This window comes from Ailuropoda melanoleuca, chromosome 16 (assembly GCF_002007445.2).
Source record: "Ailuropoda melanoleuca isolate Jingjing chromosome 16, ASM200744v2, whole genome shotgun sequence".
Taxonomy (NCBI): domain Eukaryota; kingdom Metazoa; phylum Chordata; class Mammalia; order Carnivora; family Ursidae; genus Ailuropoda; species Ailuropoda melanoleuca.
Window position 1 is genome coordinate 81,007,971 of NC_048233.1, and position 20,428 is coordinate 81,028,398.

A 20,428-nucleotide genomic window follows, 5' to 3' on the forward strand; every position below is an offset into this window, starting at 1 on the left:
ACACAATATCTTATGTACACAGTAAACAGGATGACAGACATCTGTAAATGTCTGTCCCTATGACAAACAGGGAGAAAGACAGCAGCAGGGTAAGAACGAGGGCAAAAAACGGAGGGAAAAGTAAAAGACCGCTGCTCACCTTGATAATAGGAGGGGCAATTGCCAGGTATTTGTCACCATTGTGATAAGTGATTGATTCCTGTCCAATGATGATGGCCCCTCCGAAGGGCTCTGGGACTGCAGGAGAGAGCGCAGCGTTAGAATGCTCAGCACGTTGGACCTGCCAAGCCTGCAGCAGCAAGGGCACCGATCCAGCCATCTCTGAGGCAAACCTTAAGATAATCATTCTTTTTTAAAAAGACATCAGAGTCCAGGGAACATGATCGCCTTTAACTGAGACTGCTGTCTGAGAAATTTCAAGCTGGCATTATCTAACCCTGGTGATATTTTTATTGTCACTCTTCTGGTGTTTCTGAGTTCCTAAGGGTGGGGAGTCTTCTCTTGTGTTCTTCCACCTGCGTTCCTCCCCTTTTCTCTCCTAAGCTTTGGTCCTTTCTAACTCAAAGCTTTTTTTTTTCCTTGTTCCTTAGCTTAATTTCCCCCATTATCAGGGCCACCATTTAGAAAAGCCAATTCTCACTTGGGAGTTTTAAAATTTCTCTCCTAGATGAGACACTCAACACAATGTCGTGGGGAGGATCCAGGAGAAGGAGCAAAGAGGCCTGGAGTCCGGCCAAGGCTTTGTCAGTGCGGCACAGGCACGGGCAAACCCCTCAAGCCAGGCTTCCTCATCTGTGAAACAGTCAGATTAGATAAACTCTATAGGTCCCTCGCAGTTTTTAAATGTTATGCCCAACAGTTAAATGAGAATAATTTCTGCATGCCACTTGGCAAATCAATCTCAGTGGTTCGTAGTTAACCCCTCCACCCCCAAATAAAGGAAAGCTGTACTTTTTGGAAGGAGTAAAAAAAGAGATAATCCCAAAGACAGAAATGGGAAAAGCAAAGAAAAGCACATTCAGAAACAGGAGACCTCAGGGCTGCTGAGTAATGAGTGTGCGTAATAGCACCTGAGCGCTGAACTGAAGGAGCAGAGGGGAGGCAGGAACGAGTAAGGAACGGGCCCAGCCCTGGGGTCGGGGGACAAATCCAAAACCCCAACCAACCTGCAATCACCATGGAAGCTTCAGCTTCTACATTTTCCTGTTTCCAAGGGCCCTTATTGAACTCCTTCTCTCGGAGAGACACCTCATAGGTTTTCACGTGCCGCCCCTGAGGGTCCTAGGTGGGTAAAGGTGGGAGTGGTTAGCCCTTAGGACAGGTGAAGCTTGGACTGGAAAGAAGTCCTGAAAGGGACAGGCCACAACCACCCAGCATCTGACCATCCTGTCACGTTGGCCTTACTATCCTGACCCATGAGTACGTTGACAGCCACCAACTAAGCCTGTGACTGGGTAGACTGAGACTCAGGCCTACTGTTTCTAACAATGCAACCAATCAAGAAAGGCTTAAGAATTAGGAAAGTCAATCTGACATGCCATACTAATCACCATAAGAGATACAACATACACAGGTACATTTGCTGGTACTTATATATATATTTTCTGTGGCCTCAAGGAACTTATGAAATAGTTTTTAAAAAAGCCAAAAACAACCATACATTGAGAAGCCAAATATACACCTAAGAGATTTAAAAAATATGTTTGAGGGGCGCCTGGGTGGCTCAGTCGTTAAGTGTCTGCCTTCGGCTCAGAGCGTGATCCCGGAGCCCTAGGATCCAGCCCCGCATCAGGCTCCCTGCTCTGCTGGGAGCCTGCTTCTTCCTCTCCCACTCCCCCTGTTTGTGTTCCCTCTCTTGCTGGCTGTCTGTCTATCAAATAAATAAATAAAATCTTTAAAAAAAAAATTTTTTTTTTGTTTGAGGGGGTGCCTGGCAAGCAACTCTTGATCTCGGGGTCATGAGTTTGAGCCCCATGTTGGGTCTAGAGATTACTTAAAAATTTTTTTGTTTGGGGCACCTGGGTGGCTCAGTCAGTTAAGCATCTGCCATCTTCCCCTCCTTCTTCTGAATCATGCCTCGAATCAGTCATGAGGCTGTCAAAGTCACCCCTGAGAGACTAAAAGAGCAGGGACGGGGAGGATACAATCAGCCAGTGGGAGACGGCCTCAACAAAGACCAGATGAAAGTCAAAGAAGTTATGGAAAGAATTCAACACTGTTTGGGGGCAGGGGCCACAGCTTAATCACTGTTAATAGCTCCTGACACACTTAGAATGACTACCTTTCACATCGTAAGTCCCTAAATATTCACAACAATATTTGAATTTTGGGCACAAAACAGGAGATAGTCATTTTTAGTTGATGAAAGATTTTCCCATCAATGACCAGGGGTAAGACTGAACTTCACAAGAAGTTCAAGCTGGGGGTCTGACTTGGGCCCCTGAGACAGACAGACAGACAGACAGACAGACACACACACACACACACACACACACGAATGAAGATCGTTCACAACTGGCAGCCCTGAGGTTAGGAACAGACAGAGTCAGCCTTAAATAACCAACATCAGTGTTTTAATGACCTGGTATTTACAAAACTGAAGAAGGGAAAGAAATTCTAAGTTTTTACTTCAGTAAAGCACAGTAAGCAAGATCAAACAAAATCCCCTGAAGTACTTTCAACCTTATACAATTGAACTTCATTCCAACCAGCCTCTGAACTCTAGCACTTAGGGTGACAATAAGAAACACACAAAAATACATTAGTGTTTCCAATACTTAACACAGATATCAAATGTGCCCACACATAGCACTTGGACCCAGACTATATTTCCTTCCACCACTTATTCAACTATACACAAGTGAAATGACCTCATGCTGTATGGCTCCTTGTTAAAAGGCTGAGATTTAACCAAGATACAGCAAGTTAGTCTGATGCTCTGCCACCCCACCCCCACTTAACAAATCTGGCTCAGAGAACAGCTGCCCAGGATCAGCTCTGCTGAAGTTTTAGGCATAGACTAAAATAGAAGTCAACAGCCAACAAGTCACCAGAGAGTGAGTGCTGGACAAAACGCAAACCCCTTCTTAGAAGACATAAGTAAGTAAACATCACCAAGACGTTTTTTCTTTGCTTATAAGGGCAATTTCTAGATCATTTCTCTAAGCTAAATTTTAATAATCCCCTAGCATGCCGTTAAGAGACTCAGACAAAGTATAAACTGGGTCACCCTATAAAATCTCCAAGGTCCACAAGAATGTAATCTCAGGATTAAAACCTGCTACCAGCGCCAGAGAGCTTCCTGCCTCATTAAGTACTACTGCAACCGAAATCTGACCCATATTAATTATGCCATACAAAGCATCTCAGGACAAATACATTAAACTCTCTGCCTACGCTACCAGATCCAGACAGTCCAATTAGTGAAAATCAACTCCCACAATGTGAAACCACATAGCTTTTCCCTCTCTCCTCTGGCTTCAGTACCTGGTAGACAAAGCAGATGGTAGGTGCTTGGCAACCATATAGGAACTTGACATCGATGACATGCAGCTCCTCGAGGCGGATGTTAAAGGCCTTGAGCTCTTTATTGTCCCGGTCTAGTGGAATAACCTTGAAAAGGCCATCATAGAGTCGCAGGCCAATCATCCTGCACTCAGGGTCGATGATGCCAATAATGCCAGTCTCTGAGGGGCGGCCAATCCGGTCCTGAGAAGTAAAACTGGGGTTAGGGAAGAATCTCAACACTCAGAGGAACAGAGGTCACCAGGCACCTCTTCCCCAAGATGATTTTAGGGATGGTAATAAAACTAGTGACATCCAACTGACACGCCAGGGAGCCCAAATGTCAGTGTGTACCTTCTTGCAAAACGCTGATTCTTAATGAATTAGTACCCTATCCCTTGGACTCTTCCTTTCCTATAAAAGCTTAAACCCTTAGTGTTTTCTCCCTGTTTCTCTGATCACAGAGAGAGCTGCCCCCCAGCAGTTCAATTTTCTTTATCACGTCATGACAGCTCTATCCAAAAAACTCTCATCAGCCTGAAGCAGCCACCTCACCTGGACATTGCCATGGGCTCGCGTTATGATATCAATGCTCTCGCCACTCTGCTTATATTCCAGGATGCAGGCATTGTATTTAGCTGTCAGGATAAATAGCAGGTCCTTGCTCTCCCCCTGGAAACCAAGGTAATAACATCAATAGAAGTTCTTTTTGAAACAAGAATACCTATCTAGCCTCTAAGCATCTTTCTTTAAGCATGCTAAATTCTTTAAGAACTTTCTTTTCTCCCTGAAGAGAAAAATCCATAGCGAGTAGGTAACACACCCTGAGGGTTTGTGCAAAAGGCCAGAACTGAAGCTGGTAAACATCTAGTCTGCACTTTGATGACTATGCGGCTCTTTGCCCTCCCTACAATAATGTCTTGTCTATTTCCATCTCAAGCTAATCTCACTCATTCCATTCAAATTCTGAAAGATGAATGTAATGCCTCCTCTAATCCTCTCCAACTATTTGAAGAAAAAAACATGAATAACAATGGAAACTAAAATGGACCTACAAAGTCTTACCTACTTCTTAACAGAGACCCCAAAACAGTGAATATTTTGTTCAAAGGTTACAATTAAAATTTTGAATCCACTGCTTTCTTGTCAGATTCAATTAGAATGTAATGAAGCAATATGGATGAAAACATCTGAATTATAATAATGATATTACTATGAAAACTGTTAACAGCAAATGTTTGCTATGTAATAGCTCCTGTGTTATTAAACATTTCATCTTCGTAATAACCCAGAGATGTTATACTGTTATCCCCATTTTGCAGACAGGCAAATAAGGCTCTGAAAAGTTAGGTGATACCCAAAGTTAAAATTAATAAGGAATAAAGCCAGAACTGCCCTAATCTACAGCCTACTCTCTGAATCAGTATGGTGACCCACATTTCAATCTACTTTAATTTCCCCTTCTAAAGAAGTCAACTCGATCAATTTTTCCCTAGTGACTCTCTTCTGCCTCTAGGAAGTTTGTTCAAGAATATCAATTGAGTGGGGCGCCTGGGTGGCGCAGTCATTAAGCGTCTGCCTTCGACTCAGGGCGTGATCCCAGCGTTCTGGGATCGAGCCCCACATCAGGCTCCTCTGCTGGAAGCCTGCTTCTTCCTCTCCCACTCCCCATGCTTGTGTTCCCTCTCTCACTGGCTGTCTCTCACTCTGTCAAATAAATAAATAAAATCTTTAAAAAAATAAAAATAAATTTGAAACCCACCACTCAAAAGAAAGAGACTTTCTCTCCTAAACCTCATTCCACCCACCCCAAGCAAAGGTGTAAAACAATGTAAAACCATCTAAGTTCTCATTGCTGGGCCCAACCCAGAGCACTTACCTTGGGCCTGAAAAGCTCCATGACCGCAATCTTCCCATACATGCCCACCTCTTTGACGGGCCGAAGCCCCTCAGCAGTGACCACATAGATCTCTAATCTCGTGTTTTTGGCAATCAACAGGTTCAAGTCTTCAGCTGAAGTAAAGTGTCCTGAAAGGAACAGATCCTCTAACTTTTGAAGCCAGAGCAGGATCTAAATAATCCTCACTTCTACTTAAATACCTCCAGAATTCTCATTTACTTCACGCATTTCTCTGGCTCCCTCCATTCACTTCCTTCTTGCCAAATCCAGCACCTCAAAAAGTCTCACTTCATACATTCAAAAAAGCTACTTCCTTAATCAGACTAAGAAAGCTGGACTGGGCCTAAGAGCACCATGTCCTTCAACTGACAATGACTGTGAAAACCTTTCAGATGGCTCTGTGCCCTCAAATTTGACTTTTCCTACTGCAGTGGCAGACTTATCTCATTAAGGGATGCTGGAAAAAGTGTACATCTCCATTCAGTCCTTCTCTAAATTTTCACAAACTCTTTACCAAACAGAGCAGAACGAACGCAAATTCTCAAAGCTTTATATGAAAACATTGCTTTGTCCACATCTCTTGCCTTCCCCGCAGTCTACCAATACCCCGGTTCACAAGCCTTCAGAGCTTCCCACTTCACAAACAACAGAGTTTTTGTTTTGGAATCATGATTAGGATTTACATAAACATACAAATTTGAGGTCTTCATGTTCTGCTGAGAACGTGGATCAAGATGATTATTCCTGGGTTCTGGACATCTGTGCCCTTTGTAATCCTTGCATAGTCAACAAGGCAAACCCAGCGCTGGGCTGGGCTGGGCCATCCAAACCCTCTTCTCCAGCAGCTCCCTCGAGTAAACAACAGCCCCGGGCAGGGCAAAGAGAACTCCTCTCCTTTGGGTGAGTGCGTACATTCCTCATATCCCTCCACCTCCTGCACGTCCCAGGCTCTCCCACAAGAAAATTCTGACCCTCCAAGTCGCCACCACCATGGCCCCTTCCCCTAACCGCACGAGGCCAATCTCGGGGCCCAAGCACCACCGCACAATCAATTCACATTTTGCTCTCTGTCCCAGTGGACCCGTCCCTGTCCCCGAGGCCAAGTGACCTCCCAGGACGAAAGGGGACCCTCGAGCGCAGCTTCTGCTCCCCAAAAGGCGCGTGCTGAAGACTGCTTCTTTAAAGTCGTAGGCTGGGGGGAGCTCCGTCGGCCGCCGGTACCTTCCATTCCCGGGACTCGGTCCCGCCCGGCCGCCCCAGGAGCCGCGGGCCTCCCTAGGCCTCGGTTTCCCCCAGCTCCCTCCCTCGCGGGGTCTCCTGCCCCGGCAGCCTCACCGGTCACGCAGCCGTTCACGGCGGTGGGCTTCTGAGCCGTTACCACGTAGTTGTACGACATGTCGAGGTCTGGGACGGCCCGTCGGCACTCGAGCGCAACGATAGAGAAATGGACACAGGCGAAGAGACAGGCGCCCCCACCCGCGCGCAGCGAACTCCACTGCCGCTGCCTCCGCCCCACAGACACGTTGCAGGCCAGAGCGGCCGGGACGCGGGGCATCACGGGACGGCCTCACCTGGCCTCTTGGAGGACTCACGGCGCCCTAGGCGGCCAACCAAAGGGGGCCCCGCCCCCCAGAGGCCCCGCCCCGTCTCTTACCGCCTGAGCCCGGAGTACCCGGATGAGGGCGCGCCGTCGGGGGTTGTTGTGAAGCGGCAGAGGCTACAGAGGTGGCTGGTGCGGGTGTGAACGGGTGGGGGAGGTGGGCGGACACCCCCTCCGCTTTCGGAGCCGACCCGCCGCCCTCAGCCCTAGTTCGCGCCCTTCGCCAAACACAGACCCTGTCCTCTTCCCCCTTCCATTGCCCCGGGAGCTCTCAGGGTTGTTCTCCCTTTTGGAACCGGAAGTACTGCACAGGTCTAGAGGGGGCAGGGGGTGACAGCAATTTGTGCGCCTCCCAGACTAGAACCGAGGTCCGGACCTCCCTCTCCTTAGCACCCCCAGTTCATCCAAACTCAGCCAGTACTCTCACCTGGCCCTGTAATAGTTGTTCACCCCGCCTCACCTCCTCTCCCCTTTAAACTATGTTTCATTTTTCAGACTCTGAAAGGCCCACTGGGCCACTTGCCCAGCATTATTCGTGCCCCTGTTGCTGTACAAATTATGACCTCAAACACAAAACCAGAAGTTGCTGGGTGAGACCCTTAATGGCCCAAGAAAGCAAGTCAGCCCCGCAGTTTCCAGGCCACTCCACACCAGAGAGGCCTTGCAAGGAGTAAGGGAAAACCACGTGGCTTGGAGTACCTTCAGAACGCCACCGAGAAGGCAATCCCCATTTTACAGATGGGGAAGCTGAGGTTTAAGGGAATTGGTCACAGAATAAGTCCTTGGATGACCCTAAGAGACCTCTGAACAAGGCTGAACTGCGGGGAGCTAAAATGTCATTGTAGTTTACCTGTGTGGTTTCCCACACCAAGGACTCTGCCTGACTTTGGAGGCACTGAATTTACCAGTAGAAAGAACACAGGCTTTGTAGAAAGACTGGGTGTGGGTTTAAGTTTTGGCTCTTACCAGTGTGACCTTGGACAAGGCACTAGAGCTCTCTGAGTCTGGTTCCCAGAAGTAAAATGGGATCACAGACTCAGCTGCCTCCTTCCTGGTATGGTGCCAAGACCAAGTGTGTGAAGATGTTCGTAAACTAATTTCCTGCACGTGATGCCCACGTAAGAGACGAAGTTACTCTGTGGGTACCTGCCCCTTCATGATGAGGTGGGGTGCTGTTCCTGGGCATAAAGTCAGCCCTGTGCCCAACATGGATCAATCTGTCTTCTGGCAGCCAAGTGCAGGTGTGAACCTTGGTCAGCCCCATGCTCTTCTCCATCCCCAGTGCATGTACTAGAGTTTGGACTTGGATCAAAGTCTGGGGCAGCTCCCTCATTACCAGGGCTCTGGAAGCGTGATTGTGCCAGTAGGCTGCCAGTGCCTCCAGCAGCTCATACTGTTCCCCTCTTCTGCAGGTGCTGCTGCCACCTTCACTGTGCTGAGACCCCCGTAGCAGCCACAGAACTGCCCGTCCTCCAACGCGTCAGTGTGAAGGTGTGAACTCAGCGTGCTTCAGAGCCTCCTCACCATGGTGAGTCCCATAAGAGCCAGGGCAGAGGAAGGATACCGTGGTCTCGGAGCAATGGGGGTGCCAGCCCTAGGAGTGCTAGAGTTCCTTACACCCTGACGAAGACATGCTGCTGCCTCCTGAGGTTCAGAGAGGTTAAGAGAGAGGGTCATCCTTCCTCTCAGGGCCGGATCATTGCTTCTCTCCATTTCCCAGCTGGTCCCAGCCGGGCCCGGGGCTGCAGTCCCTGAGTCCCTGCAGGGCCCATCTGGCCCTGATCTCGGTCATACATTTAGATTAGAACATTATTAGTTACCTACTCTGTAATAGACACTGTACCAGTCACAGAAGGAGCCACGAGGGTTCTGATGCCTGTTCCTGAGCCTGGGACAAGTGTGGGCTGGTCCCAGAGGTGGGATCTGCACTGTGGGAGGCTCAGCATGCCCCTGGGGGCATCACTGCAGGCCCACTCTAGAGCTTGATCTGAACCAAAGCAGGCTTTGGACAGACTTGGGTTCAAATTTCAGCCTATCACCAACCAGAGACCTTCGTACAAGAGACTTGATCTCTCTGAGCTGTTTTCCCTCTCATCTGCAATGTGAGGCAGGTAAAGGCCCAACGTCCGAGTGTCTGTGAGGTGTTAATCAGACAAGAATCCTGGGGGCCTCACTCAGTGCCTAATCAACTTCCTTTCCTTTTCTATCCTCTCAGGCCACTGGGAGCCAGGGTTGGCACTGGTTCCCGAGCCCTCCTCTGGCTCTGGTTCAGAAGTGGTTGCAAATCCCAGGCAGGACTGACTGTCAGGATGGCGGGGGTGGGGTGGGAGTGGGGGATACATTCTTGGAGGGTGGTGGCGCTGGAGGCCAGGCTTGAAGTTGAGACCAACTCACAATTTCTTTGCATATTCCAGTCCCTGGAGGGCTCTGAGAGCCACAAGCCCATGCCCTTACTAGGGCAAGCCCTCTGCCAGGCTCAGCCTCCTGGGGAAAGCAGCATGATAAGGCTATAATGGAACCATCTTTGGATCCAGACTGACCCGGACACTTGCTTGCTGTGTGACCCTGGGCAAAGTCATTGAACTATGCCTCAGTTTCCTCTCCAGGCTAATCTTTCCTCCATAGGGTTATTGGGAATATTGCGTGAAACATGCTCAAAAAGCACTTAGACCCTGGGCCTGGCTCTCAGTCACTACTTGGGAACAGAGCCAATGATAACAGAGTTATTATTCTGCTCGCTTCCTGCTGACCTCAGCTGCTCTCCTTAGAGAGCTCCTGCCAGGCCCAGGGAAGGCCAGAATTTGCTCCAGGGAACCAGGTGCCTGCAGGTTTGGGGTAGGAGCCTCTGGGAAATGCACCTTGACAGGATCTGACTCAGCTGCAGCTGCCCTGGGCCACCAGGCGGCGCTGGGAGCCTGCCCTCTGGGTCTTATTGGGTCCTACTGGTCCCCTCTTTGTGACAGAGGCAGAAAATGCCACCTGGTCTGCAAACCTCGTTCAGCTAGCACCAGCTCTTCAGAGCCTGTTTGAGAAAGGGAGTGACTGCCTTTTATTCAGTTCTTACTCTACAATAGGAATAAACTCTAGTTTATTAAGTCCCCGATTCACTGAGGAAGACAAAGGTCAGAACAACAAGGTGTCTTCCCTAAGTTCTCACAGCTGGTGAGAGGCAGACAGGGAATTTGAGCCCAAGAGCTCATGACTGTGACCGCAGAACCCAAAGCCTTTGCTACTCTAGCCCCCACGCTGTCTCCTAATGCCCGCACCCCGTGTCAGCTCAGCTCTACCCTCAGGCCAGCTGCCCGAGACCCCACCAGAGGTTCCCTGTGGCCGGGTTCCACCTTCCGCTTATGAGGACCTGCCCACCTCTTCCTGGTGGTCACTGGTTGCTCAAGTCATCCTAACTTGCTTCCTGGCCCAGCCACTGTACGATTTCACACACCCAGACCCTGGTGTGTACTCTCCCTCTGCCTGGACTATCCTCGTCCTTTGTCCCTGTCCCCGGGCCCTTCACGCCTTTTACTTCGCTAACTCCTACTTCTCCTTCACAAAGATTCCCAGGGTCCACTGAGGAGACGATACAAGTGCATTCCTCTTGTGTAGCCCTTCCCCCAGCACGTGGAGATGATTGCTTTGTGTGTCCGTCAAGGGCAGGAGCGGCATTCTGTCTGGACTAGCGCCAGGCACACCTTGAGGCTCAGGAAATGTTTGTCCAGCACCAGAGGCCCAGTTGGAATAGCAAAAGAGTGTGGGACCTGTCTGCCGCCTTCTCCTGGGACAGGAGCCTCAGCCTGGGGCCTTCTCCTCCTTTGACAGAAGAAGGCTGTTGGGTCCTAATTTTATTAAATTTTTCTAGACTCAGGACTCTGGTTCCCTTTTTTTATCTATATTGAAGCCATTTGTCCAGATAAATGTAAGCCATAGTCCAAAACATTTCATAAATTTTGCCCTCAATCAACAGTCCCAAATTAAGAGAACTCACAGAAACTTCCCTGGAGTCCTTATGGCTAAGGGCTCTCCACCATAGCAGTGTGGCTGGGCAGGATGGGAGCGTCCCCGCCAACCACACCGGGGACTTCCTCCCGCCTCCTCTCTTGCAGACCTCCAAGAAGCTGCTGAACACGGTGGCAGGCTGTGCCGACGATGCCCTGGCTGGTCTGGTGGCCTGCAACCCCAGCCTGCAGCTCCTGCAGGGCCACCGTGTGGCCCTCCGTTCCGACCTAGACAGCCTCAAGGGCCGGGTGGCGCTGCTGTCGGGTGGGGGCTCTGGCCATGAGCCTGCCCATGCCGGTGAGTAGTCTGGCACAGAGGTGGGAAGCACAGTGGATGGGGGCTCCTGGGAGATCCTGCAAGCTGCCAGGAGGTTTAGGAGAGAACTCAGGTCGGGTCCTGGTTCCCGCTGTCACAATCTCTCAGGCTGTGATCTGGGGCCAGTCATGGCCTTTCTCTGGGCCTCAGTCTCTACGTCTTTAAAAACACAAGGTTAGGCCAAAGGATCTCTCAGGCCCTTCCAGCTCTGAGAGTCAGTGATTTTGTGAATCCTGGCTTTCCAGGGCCCCCTGAGTCCTCCCGCTCCTCCGTGAAGCCTTCCTGACTTTTCTAACCTAGAGTAGTATCCCACTTCTGAATTCCCACCCTGCATTTTCACATACATCACGGACAGCCCTGGATTGTTTCCTGCTCAGTGCCAGGCACGTGAACTGTCCTCGAGAACTCCTGGGGGGGAGGGGATCAGGCCTTATATCCTCTATACCTTTCCCGTCTCCCTCGGCAAATCCATCTATCCACAAGCACCCTTCATGAACACCTGTCGTCACCTGGCACTGTTTGGGGCACGAGAGATATAACAGTGAACCAGAAAGACAAGGTGCCTGCCCTCACAGAGCTTCTGTTCTCCGGGGGGACTGTAACCAGGTAAACACGTAAGTGAAAGAGAGTGTTCCAGAGTGTGTTAAGTGAAGTAGCAAAGACGAGAGAGCAGGGAAAAGGAACAGGGAGTCACTGGGGACGGGGTGATGACTGCCTCCGCTGGGAGGGCAGGGAAGGCCTCTCCAAGGAGACCGCTCCCAAGGAAAGGTCTGTGGAGGGTGACCCCGGTGCTGTTTCAGCACCAAGCACAGAGCAGCGTTCACCAAACTGAAGCCCAGCAGCGTGGGAAGGCCGATGGACTGCAGGCACGGGTCCCCAGCCAGCATCTGCTCCGTCTCCAGGTTTCATAGGGAAGGGGATGCTGACGGGGGTCATCGCGGGAGCCGTGTTCACCTCCCCGGCAGTGGGCAGCATCCTGGCAGCCATCAGGGCAGTGGCCCAGGTGGGCACAGGTAAGCTGGCAGGCAGGAGGGGCTGCTGTGGGGAGGGCAAGCGCTGATGGGGCCCTGCTGGCTGCTCCCGCAGTGGGGACCCTCCTCATCGTGAAGAACTACACTGGGGATCGGCTCAACTTCGGCCTGGCCCGGGAGCAGGCCCAGGCGGAGGGCATCCCCGTGGAGATGGTGGTCATTGGGGACGACAGTGCTTTCACCGTCTTGAAGAAGGCAGGCAGGCGGGGGCTCTGTGGCACAGTGCTCATACACAAGGTGAGATTTCCTACCCGGGACACTGGCTGGCCGGTGCCCCTCACCCCCAGCCTTCTCTTTCCAGGCAGCACCCGGGACCTGGACCTTTCCAGCCAGCACCCCCACCCCCACCCCGGAAGCTACTCCTTCCCCAGTGCTCCCTGATCCAGGAAGGCCCACCATGCCCTCAACTCTCTAAGCCTAGAATCTAAGCATTTTCCCAGACCTTTCCCTCTACTTCCCCCACATGCAGCCAGTTGCCTTGTCCTCAGGATCCAGCTCCCGAACTGCCCCTACAATGCACGTGCCTCTCCGAGCCCTACCCTTCCTGTCCCAGCCTTGGTTCAGCGCCCATGTACTCATGCTCAGCCAGCTGCCGCTGCTTCTCACAGGGCTCCCCGCCTCCTTCCTGCCTACCCCTCCAGTATGTTCCCCACGCTGCCCCAGAGGTGCCTTTCAAAAATGCATATCTGACCAGGTGGTTTGCCTGCTGAAAGCGCTCTAGGGTTCCAAGAGTCAATCTAGACTCCTTGGTCAGGCACCCACCACACTCTTGCCCCTCCTCCCCCACTTTCTAAGTTCATCCCTCTTAGGCTCCATTAACACCAATGCACTGCATGCCTGGGCTACGGCTCCCTTCCAGGGCTTTACTGATGCTTCATCTAAGGCTGTGAAAATCCTTTCCCTGTCCAGCCCCACTTGGGCCTGGCTACCTCCTACAGTCCTGTAAGGGCCCACCTCCATGTCCCTCCTGTGGGGAGACTTCCCTCCTCGGTGCTCCCATGACATCCTGTTGTGATGGACCTCACACTTAGTGTTCAGTTTGTGTGTGTTTGCCCGACCCCAGCCTAGATTCCGATTCCTCCAAGGTAGGGACTGTCACTCAGTCACCTCTTTTCCTTCTTAGCACACACTAAATGCTTGGCAAAAAGTGGGTGGGTGGTTGGCCGGGTGCGTGAGTAGACAGAGACAGCCACAGTGTATATGCCATGGAGAACCAGTTCTAGGCTAGTAATCAGGAAACTGGCCACCGACTAGCTGTGTGACATTGGACAAGTCACCTCCCTTTTTGGAGCCCATTTCTCCATTTGTGAAGTCCCTTCTGTCTCCCACAGATTGGGGTTCTTGAAGATTCCAGGCAACTGCCCTATGAATGCAGAGAGTGCATTGTTCTGCCCTAAATGTGGTGGGCCGGGCTGATGTGGCAGTCCTGAGATGCCTTCTTCCCAGCTAGAAACTCAGCCTTGGCCTCTCTCCTCCCCTCAAGCCGTACGCTGACTCCTTCCTCTTATCTGTGTGGGTGCAGGTGGCAGGTGCCCTGGCGGAGGCAGGTGTGGGGCTGGAGGAAATCACAGAACGGGTGAGCGCGGTCGCCAAGGCCATGGGTGAGTGCCGGCCCAGGGATTTCGAAGGGGAAGGCAGGAGGTCAAGGCTGGCCTTGGGACTGAGTAGGTGCAGGTTCCCTGGGGCTGCATGGGAGGACTTTCCAGGTGATTCCCCAGGGCCTGAGGGAAGGTCTCCCTGGGGGAGTTCCTAGGGGCTGGCAGCCTTGGGTCCCCAGGCTGGGTTTCTCCTTCACCACTGAGGTGACAGTGTGGCAGCCTGGTTCAGTGAAGAGGGTGCACTGGGCAGGGCCCCCGAGGCATGGCTGCTGCCTGACACCTGACGCCAAGAACAAAATAGTCACCCTTTCCACATGTCACTTGCCGTAGGGACCCTGGGAGTGAGCTTGTCCTCCTGCAGCGTCCCTGGCTCCAAACCCACCTTTGAGCTCTCGCCGGATGAGGTAGAGCTGGGCCTGGGTAAGTTTGGGGCCCCCCATCCTGGGCCTGCCTGCGCCCTGGCTTTTGCCCACATCTTATGCCCTTGGAGCTGGTGCCAAAGTGGCCTTAGTAGGTTTTTTTTAGGCTTTTTTTTTTAAGTTTCTGTATTTAAGTAATCTTTACACCCAATGTGGGGCTCAAACTCACAACCCTGAGATCAAGAGTCACATGCTCTTCTGCTGAGCCAGCCAGACGTCCCAGTGTTAGTATTTTTAAGTGGGCACTTGAGGCTCTTCTGGCCCAGCCTGTCTGGTCTCTTAACCTGCTTTGCCGTCCATACCCATGGCTCTGGCCATGGGCTGTATGCCCCACCTACCTCCTTGCCTTTGCTCACGCCCTTTCTGGGTCCCTGTGCCCCTGCCAAAATGCAGCCCTTCTTTCAAAGGCGGTTCAGAGGCTACCCAGCTCCCTTCTTCCTCCCCCCATGCTTCCAAAGTGATGGGCAGAGGCCTCATGTGGCCTCGCTGTGATTGCCTCTAGTTGAAGCTACTTAACTAGTTAAAAGTTAAGTAGTTAAGGCTCTGGCTGTCTCTACCACTCAGCCATAAGCTCCCAGAGAGTGGAGACTGTGTATTTTTCATCATTCTGTGCATTGTCCCCTACACTGCTCACATCCACAGCGCCTAGCTAGTGCTGAGCACTTTGTAAATCCTTGAGAAAAACACAATGAGTGAATCCCCTGGCCCTAAGTGGGTCAGCAGTGACCGAGTCTGTCCACAGGGATCCATGGGGAAGCTGGTGTGCGCCGGATAAAGGTAAGTGGACTCCCTGGCCCAGGCTGGTCTTAGACCGAGGCCTTCCAGCACAGCTCACTCCTGGCTCTGGCTCTGGCAGATGGCAAGTGCCGACGAGATTGTGACACTCATGCTGGACCACATGACAGCTTCCTCCAGCGTGTCCCGTGTGCCTGTGCAGTCGGGTGAGAGGCTGTCACACTGTCTCCCAGCCTTTCCTCCTACTCTGGGCAGAGGGCCTGGAGAGTCTCACGTGGGTGTCCTGTCTGCCCACAGGCTCCTCAGTGGTGTTGATGGTCAACAACCTCGGTGGCTTGTCGTTCCTGGAACTGGGCATCATAGCCGATGCTGCTGTCCGTGCTCTGGGTGAGCCTCACACCAGAAGGGGACTGCCCTAACCCCTGGAGCTCCTTTCCCTGCAGCCCTTTGAAGCTGGACAAAAGAGAAGTAGCCACGATGGGGTCTTATGATGGCCCAGAGCAAGGGCTGTGTGGGCAGACGAGCCCAGGTCAGACCATCACTGTGCCCGCTGATAGCTGGGGACCTTGAGCCTCTTTCCTTGTCTGTGAAAAGGGGGCAACAGTAGTTCCTGCCTTTTAGGGGTATCATGGGGATTACATGAGATTAAACATAACGTATCACACTTAGCATGGGGCCTGGCACACAGTAAGAACTCAGAAAAGGAGACTTCTGATTACCTACCTACCTATAAAGGGGGCACCTCCAGGGAATGTGGTAATTCGGGGCATCCTTGAGGGATGGCCAGAGGGGATCTGGCCATCTCCCTACTAATAACCTCAGGGTCCTAGCTTCCAAAGTCCTTGTGTTCCTCTTCCTGTTTCTCTCTCTGATGCTCTGAGGACAAGTGCCCATCCTCCGCTCCTTCCCTCATGGACTTCTATGCTCTGGTATTGCAGAGGGCCGCGGGGTGAAGATCGCCCGTGCCCTGGTGGGCACCTTCATGTCAGCCCTGGAAATGCCTGGTATCTCTCTCACCCTTCTGCTGGTGGATGAGCCTCTCCTGAAACTGATCGGTGAGACCTGGAAGCTGGGGTCATCCAAGCCAGGCCACAACCATGGGGGACTTGGAGAGACCCCATCAGGGCTGACCATGACTTCTGTAGAGACACCCTTCGTGGCTTCTCCAGCCTCTCACTTGAGGACTTGGTATTAGGATCCTCCCCAGGGACCCTCCATGCTTCCCTTATAGACAGTAGGCACTTGGTACTTGCTTGTTGATAGGGTGGGAGCCAGACACCAGGTGGGGAGTCCAGGTCCCACTTGATCCCTGACCGGCTGACATGTGTCTACAAGTCATCCTGCTGTCCCCTAGACGCTGAAACCACCGCGTCGGCCTGGCCTAACGTGGCAAAGGTCTCCGTGACTGGGCGGAAGCGGAGCCGGGCAGCCCCTGCTGAGCCTCTGGAGGCCCCTGATTCCACCGCTGCGGGAGGTACCAAGCCCCGCTGTTGGGGAAGGTGACCCAGGGCTGTGGCTTGGGCTCTGAAGGGTGCGCGGCAGGCGGGAGCTCTTGTACCCATACCTCCCACACCGGTCAAGGTGGGTTGTGAAAAGGCCGGGTGGGCCTCTGCCCCACTGTGCCCCGTCTCCAGGTTTGACCTCGAAACGGGTGGCGCTCGTGCTGGAGCGGGTGTGCGCCACCCTCCTGGGCCTGGAGGAGCATCTGAATGCCCTGGACCGTGCTGCCGGCGATGGGGACTGTGGCACCACCCACAGCCGCGCTGCCAGAGGTGGGTGCCAGGGTCCCTCTGGGGTCAGGAACATGGGTCCTGAGATTTTGGCATTTCATGAACTGGAACAACTTCAAAAGCATGGGGAGTGCTTACATGGAAAGGCCAACATTTATTTTGTGAAGAGAGATCATTCACAAACCCGGCCCCTCTTTCCCCTTTTTTCCTAAAGAAAGGTTCTCCTAACACTACAGACATAGAAGGGTGGTTGTTTGAAAAAAAAAAAAAAAAGTAATCTTTTTAATATATTTTTTAAAGATTTGTTTTGAGAGAGGGAGAGAGAGAATGGGGGGGGTGGCGGGCAGAGGGAGAGAGAGAATCCCAAGCAGACTCCACACTGAGAGTGGAGCCCAATACAGGGCTCCATCCCCCAGCCCTGAGATTGTGACCTGATCTGAAACCAAGAGTCGGATGCCCAACCGACTGCACCGCCCAGGTGCCCCAAATGTAATCTTTTTTTAAAAAATTATGTATTTACATAGGTATGTACGTGCGTATGTATGCACCCCAAAATCAAGAGTTGCATGTTCTACTGAGCCAGCCAGACGCCTCACAATGTAATGTTTTACAGTGAACAGTAACTTCAGGTTCAAGGGAAACTCCTACAGTTGTCCTTATTTTTCTCAGCTTAACGGAGACTAATGAAAAGCTCTTAATTATCCTGCATAGTTCTGTCAAGAATCGGGGCTACCCCGGGCCTGGCACTGCTCTTTGCTCTGAATACAACAGTGAGCAAAGCAGATAAAACTCCCTGCCCCCGTGGCTTGTGGCTTATGTTCGGGTCGGGGAGGCACACAGTCAACAGGGACCATCAGTAAAAGAGAGAGGATGGCGGTGCGCAGGGCTGAGAAGGAGAAATGAAGCCGGGAAGCGAGGCATGGTAGGTCAGGTTGAGGGTGTCCGGGGCAGGCCTCACCTTCTGGGTGATGGCCAAGGTTCCTGTCAGTCCCCATTTCCCACCCCTCCCTAGACCACACCCAGGACGTAGAAAGGGAGCTTTGAGAATCGCCTGGGTTGGTTCCCTCAGCCTCGGCCTCCACCTGCAGTGAGGCCTGGGTGCTTGGTTGGGGCACAAGCAGATGGGAGGGAGGATCACTGAATTCCTCCTTTTTCTCTGCCTGCAGCCATCCAGGGGTGGCTGAAGGAGGGTCCACCCCCTGCCAGCCCTGCCCAGCTACTCTCCAAATTGTCCCTCCTGCTCCTGGAGAAGATGGGAGGCTCCTCTGGGGCGGTGAGTGCCAGCAGCCCTTGGGACCAAAGGGCTGACACAGAGGGATCCTGGATTGGCTGAGGCCCAGGCCAGCCCCATGTGCTCAGCGTTCTGGTCCTCCCCAGCTCTATGGCCTGTTCCTGACTGCAGCGGCCCAGCCACTCAAGGCCAAGACAGACCTGCCAGCTTGGTCTGCTGCCATGGATGCCGGCCTGGAGGCCATGCAGAAGTGAGCCAGAGCCCCATGCCTTAGACCAAGGGTGGGCTGGGGCAGTGGACGGTGTCACCTGCTCTCAGCGAGGCCCCACCCCCCTCCCTAAAGGGAGTCCCTGCAGGGAGTCTTACTCATCCTCTTTCCCTGCCAGGTACGGGAAGGCTACTCCAGGGGACAGGACTATGGTGTGTATTCAGCCCAGCCCTTCCCTCTTTGGAGTACAGAATCCTTGAAGGCCACCCTCAGTGGCAGGGCCTGTCCTTACTCCCCTCTCCCTCACCTTGTCCAGCTGGATTCCCTATGGGCAGCCAGACAGGAGCTCCAAGCCTGGAAGAGCCCAGGAGCCAATCTGTTCCAAGTTTTGACCAAAGCAGTCCAGGTGAGTGAGGCTGGACCCAGTGACCCAGGAAGACAGGCTTGGAGTCACCAGGCTCCTATGTCTGTGTGACCTTGAGCAAGTTAATATTTTTCCTGTCCCTGTTTCCTCCTGCAAACCTGGAGAGCATTACTGGTCTCAGAGGGTTGCTGTAAGGCTTGGGATATATGGAGCCCCAGGGCGTCTAGGACATAGCAAGCCCTCGGTAGATAGTAGCCTCTTGTCTTGCTAGAGGTAGGTGAGAGGTGACCTCTCCATCCGGGTGACAGTACTTAGGGTGCTGGAAGGGCTGGGACAGGAGGGTGTAGGGTCCATGGGAGAAAGGAGGCCTGCTGGCTTGTCCTTCAATCTGCTGTCATGCTCCCACCCACTCAGAGTGCAGAAGCTGCAGCTGAGGCCACCAAGAACATGGAAGCTGGAGCCGGACGAGCCAGTTACATCAGCTCTGCGCGGCTGGATCAGCCGGACCCCGGGGCAGTGGCAGCCGCGGCCGTCCTCCGCGCCATCCTGGAGGCCTTGCAGAGCCCGGCTGTGTGAGCGCCTCCTGGGCCTTGGTTCCTCTCTCACCACTGTGCAGAGGTGGCTACTGTCGCTTCCTCCTGTCTTCCAGCTGTTACCCTCCCTCACCTCTTGCCCCCAGGGCCTGTCCTGAGTTCAGCAGGGAACCTCTACCAGCCTCTGGAATTCCTACAGACACCGTAGGCCAAGTGGGTTGTGTACAACTTTGGCCTGGCCCTTTCCCTCTTCAGGAAGGTGGAATTCTGGGGTCACCCCACTCTGCCCCCAGCCACCTCAGGGGCTCCGCGATAGGCATTTTCCTTGGGTGGCAACGTGGCTTTTAACTGGCCATGCTAATTCGGTTTTAAGGTTCCTTGTGAAAGGCCTTCTGACCTTGAGCGAGTGTAAAAAAGCAAGCGAATAAAAAACCACATTGAAGCAAGAGCTGCTGCTTCTGCTGAGGGACCTTTTTCCAGGGGTGTGAACCAGGAGGCCCACTAAAGCCCCAGGCACTAAAGCCTCAGCCCCTGGTTGAAATGATCATGACCCACCCCTTACCACCTGAGACCCAAGGGCAGGGTCTGCGCCGCTGGGTTGGCTCCACTGGGAGCCCCATTCCTGTTTTCCAGTACACACACCACACCTGATAGGTGTGCTTTTCTCAGCACTAAACTAACACAATTCACGTATTCTTCGGGAATCAAATGGGCAAAATATGGGACACCCGAAGAAACCACCACATTCTAAAGCTCAGTGGTGGAACAGAAACCGCACCCAAGCCAAACCCCAGGCCTCTCGAGAGCCATCACAGATGGCATGAGGGCAAGCAGGGAGTGGCTGCGGAGTCTGGTATACGGTAGAGACCATACAGCACACGTCTGGTCCATCCTCAGTGCAGGGGCGCAGCGAAAGGCACTGGCATGGACTCGAACAAGGACCAAATCCTGATTCTGCTTCAAATCAGCTACGTAAACTCGGGTCTACTATTTAGCCCCTTGGAAACTGTAGAGTGAGAACAGCACCCATCTCCTGGGGACATGGATGAGCACTGAAATGAACTGAGTTAGGTAAAGCCCCCGTACAGTCCAGGTGCGTATTGACCGAGGGTCACTATCGTCACCAGTGTCCGCACCCAACTCCTTCTGGGCCGTCTGCTCCACTGCCAGGTGTCCACAGCTGGTCACCGTGGCAAGGGGGCTTTCCAGCACGCACTTTGCCCAAACTTGGCCGCAGGCTCCCTCAATCCCTGGGCCTCTGTCCAGG

At 52.8% G+C, this 20,428-nt stretch overlaps 2 protein-coding genes across 7 annotated transcripts in view; one reads left to right on the forward strand and one right to left on the reverse strand.

Annotated features, from left to right (window-relative positions):
• Positions 1 to 6,952, reverse strand: part of DDB1 (damage specific DNA binding protein 1) — a 30,080-nt gene extending 23,128 nt beyond the window's left edge. The window contains exons 1-6 of the mRNA XM_002926213.4: positions 6,740 to 6,952; positions 5,384 to 5,532; positions 4,060 to 4,176; positions 3,487 to 3,708; positions 1,167 to 1,281; positions 140 to 237 (exon numbers count right to left, since the gene is read on the reverse strand). Coding sequence (XP_002926259.1) covers positions 140 to 237; positions 1,167 to 1,281; positions 3,487 to 3,708; positions 4,060 to 4,176; positions 5,384 to 5,532; positions 6,740 to 6,800 — 762 coding nt within the window. The 5' untranslated portion in view covers positions 6,801 to 6,952. The remainder of the gene's footprint in view (positions 1 to 139; positions 238 to 1,166; positions 1,282 to 3,486; positions 3,709 to 4,059; positions 4,177 to 5,383; positions 5,533 to 6,739) is intronic.
• On the forward strand, positions 6,255 to 19,609 carry TKFC (triokinase and FMN cyclase). Of its 6 annotated transcripts, none has more exons than XM_019806959.2 (18): positions 6,255 to 6,304; positions 8,417 to 8,532; positions 11,105 to 11,294; positions 12,215 to 12,325; positions 12,399 to 12,580; positions 13,866 to 13,944; positions 14,272 to 14,361; positions 15,103 to 15,137; positions 15,217 to 15,301; positions 15,393 to 15,482; positions 16,034 to 16,150; positions 16,450 to 16,569; positions 16,730 to 16,867; positions 17,992 to 18,098; positions 18,203 to 18,306; positions 18,443 to 18,476; positions 18,581 to 18,670; positions 19,043 to 19,609. In XM_019806959.2, the coding sequence occupies exons 2-18, from the start codon at positions 8,530 to 8,532 to the stop codon at positions 19,202 to 19,204; spliced, it is 1,737 nt and encodes a 578-aa protein (XP_019662518.1). In that variant the 5' UTR covers positions 6,255 to 6,304; positions 8,417 to 8,529; the 3' UTR covers positions 19,205 to 19,609. The 6 variants fall into 6 exon arrangements, with proteins under 6 accessions (XP_019662518.1, XP_011231889.1, XP_034501894.1 ...); XM_011233587.3 differs by lacking the exon at positions 6,255 to 6,304 and adding an exon at positions 7,045 to 7,129; XM_034646002.1 differs by lacking the exon at positions 6,255 to 6,304 and adding an exon at positions 7,114 to 7,136.
• The last annotated feature ends 819 nt before the right edge of the window (positions 19,610 to 20,428 follow it).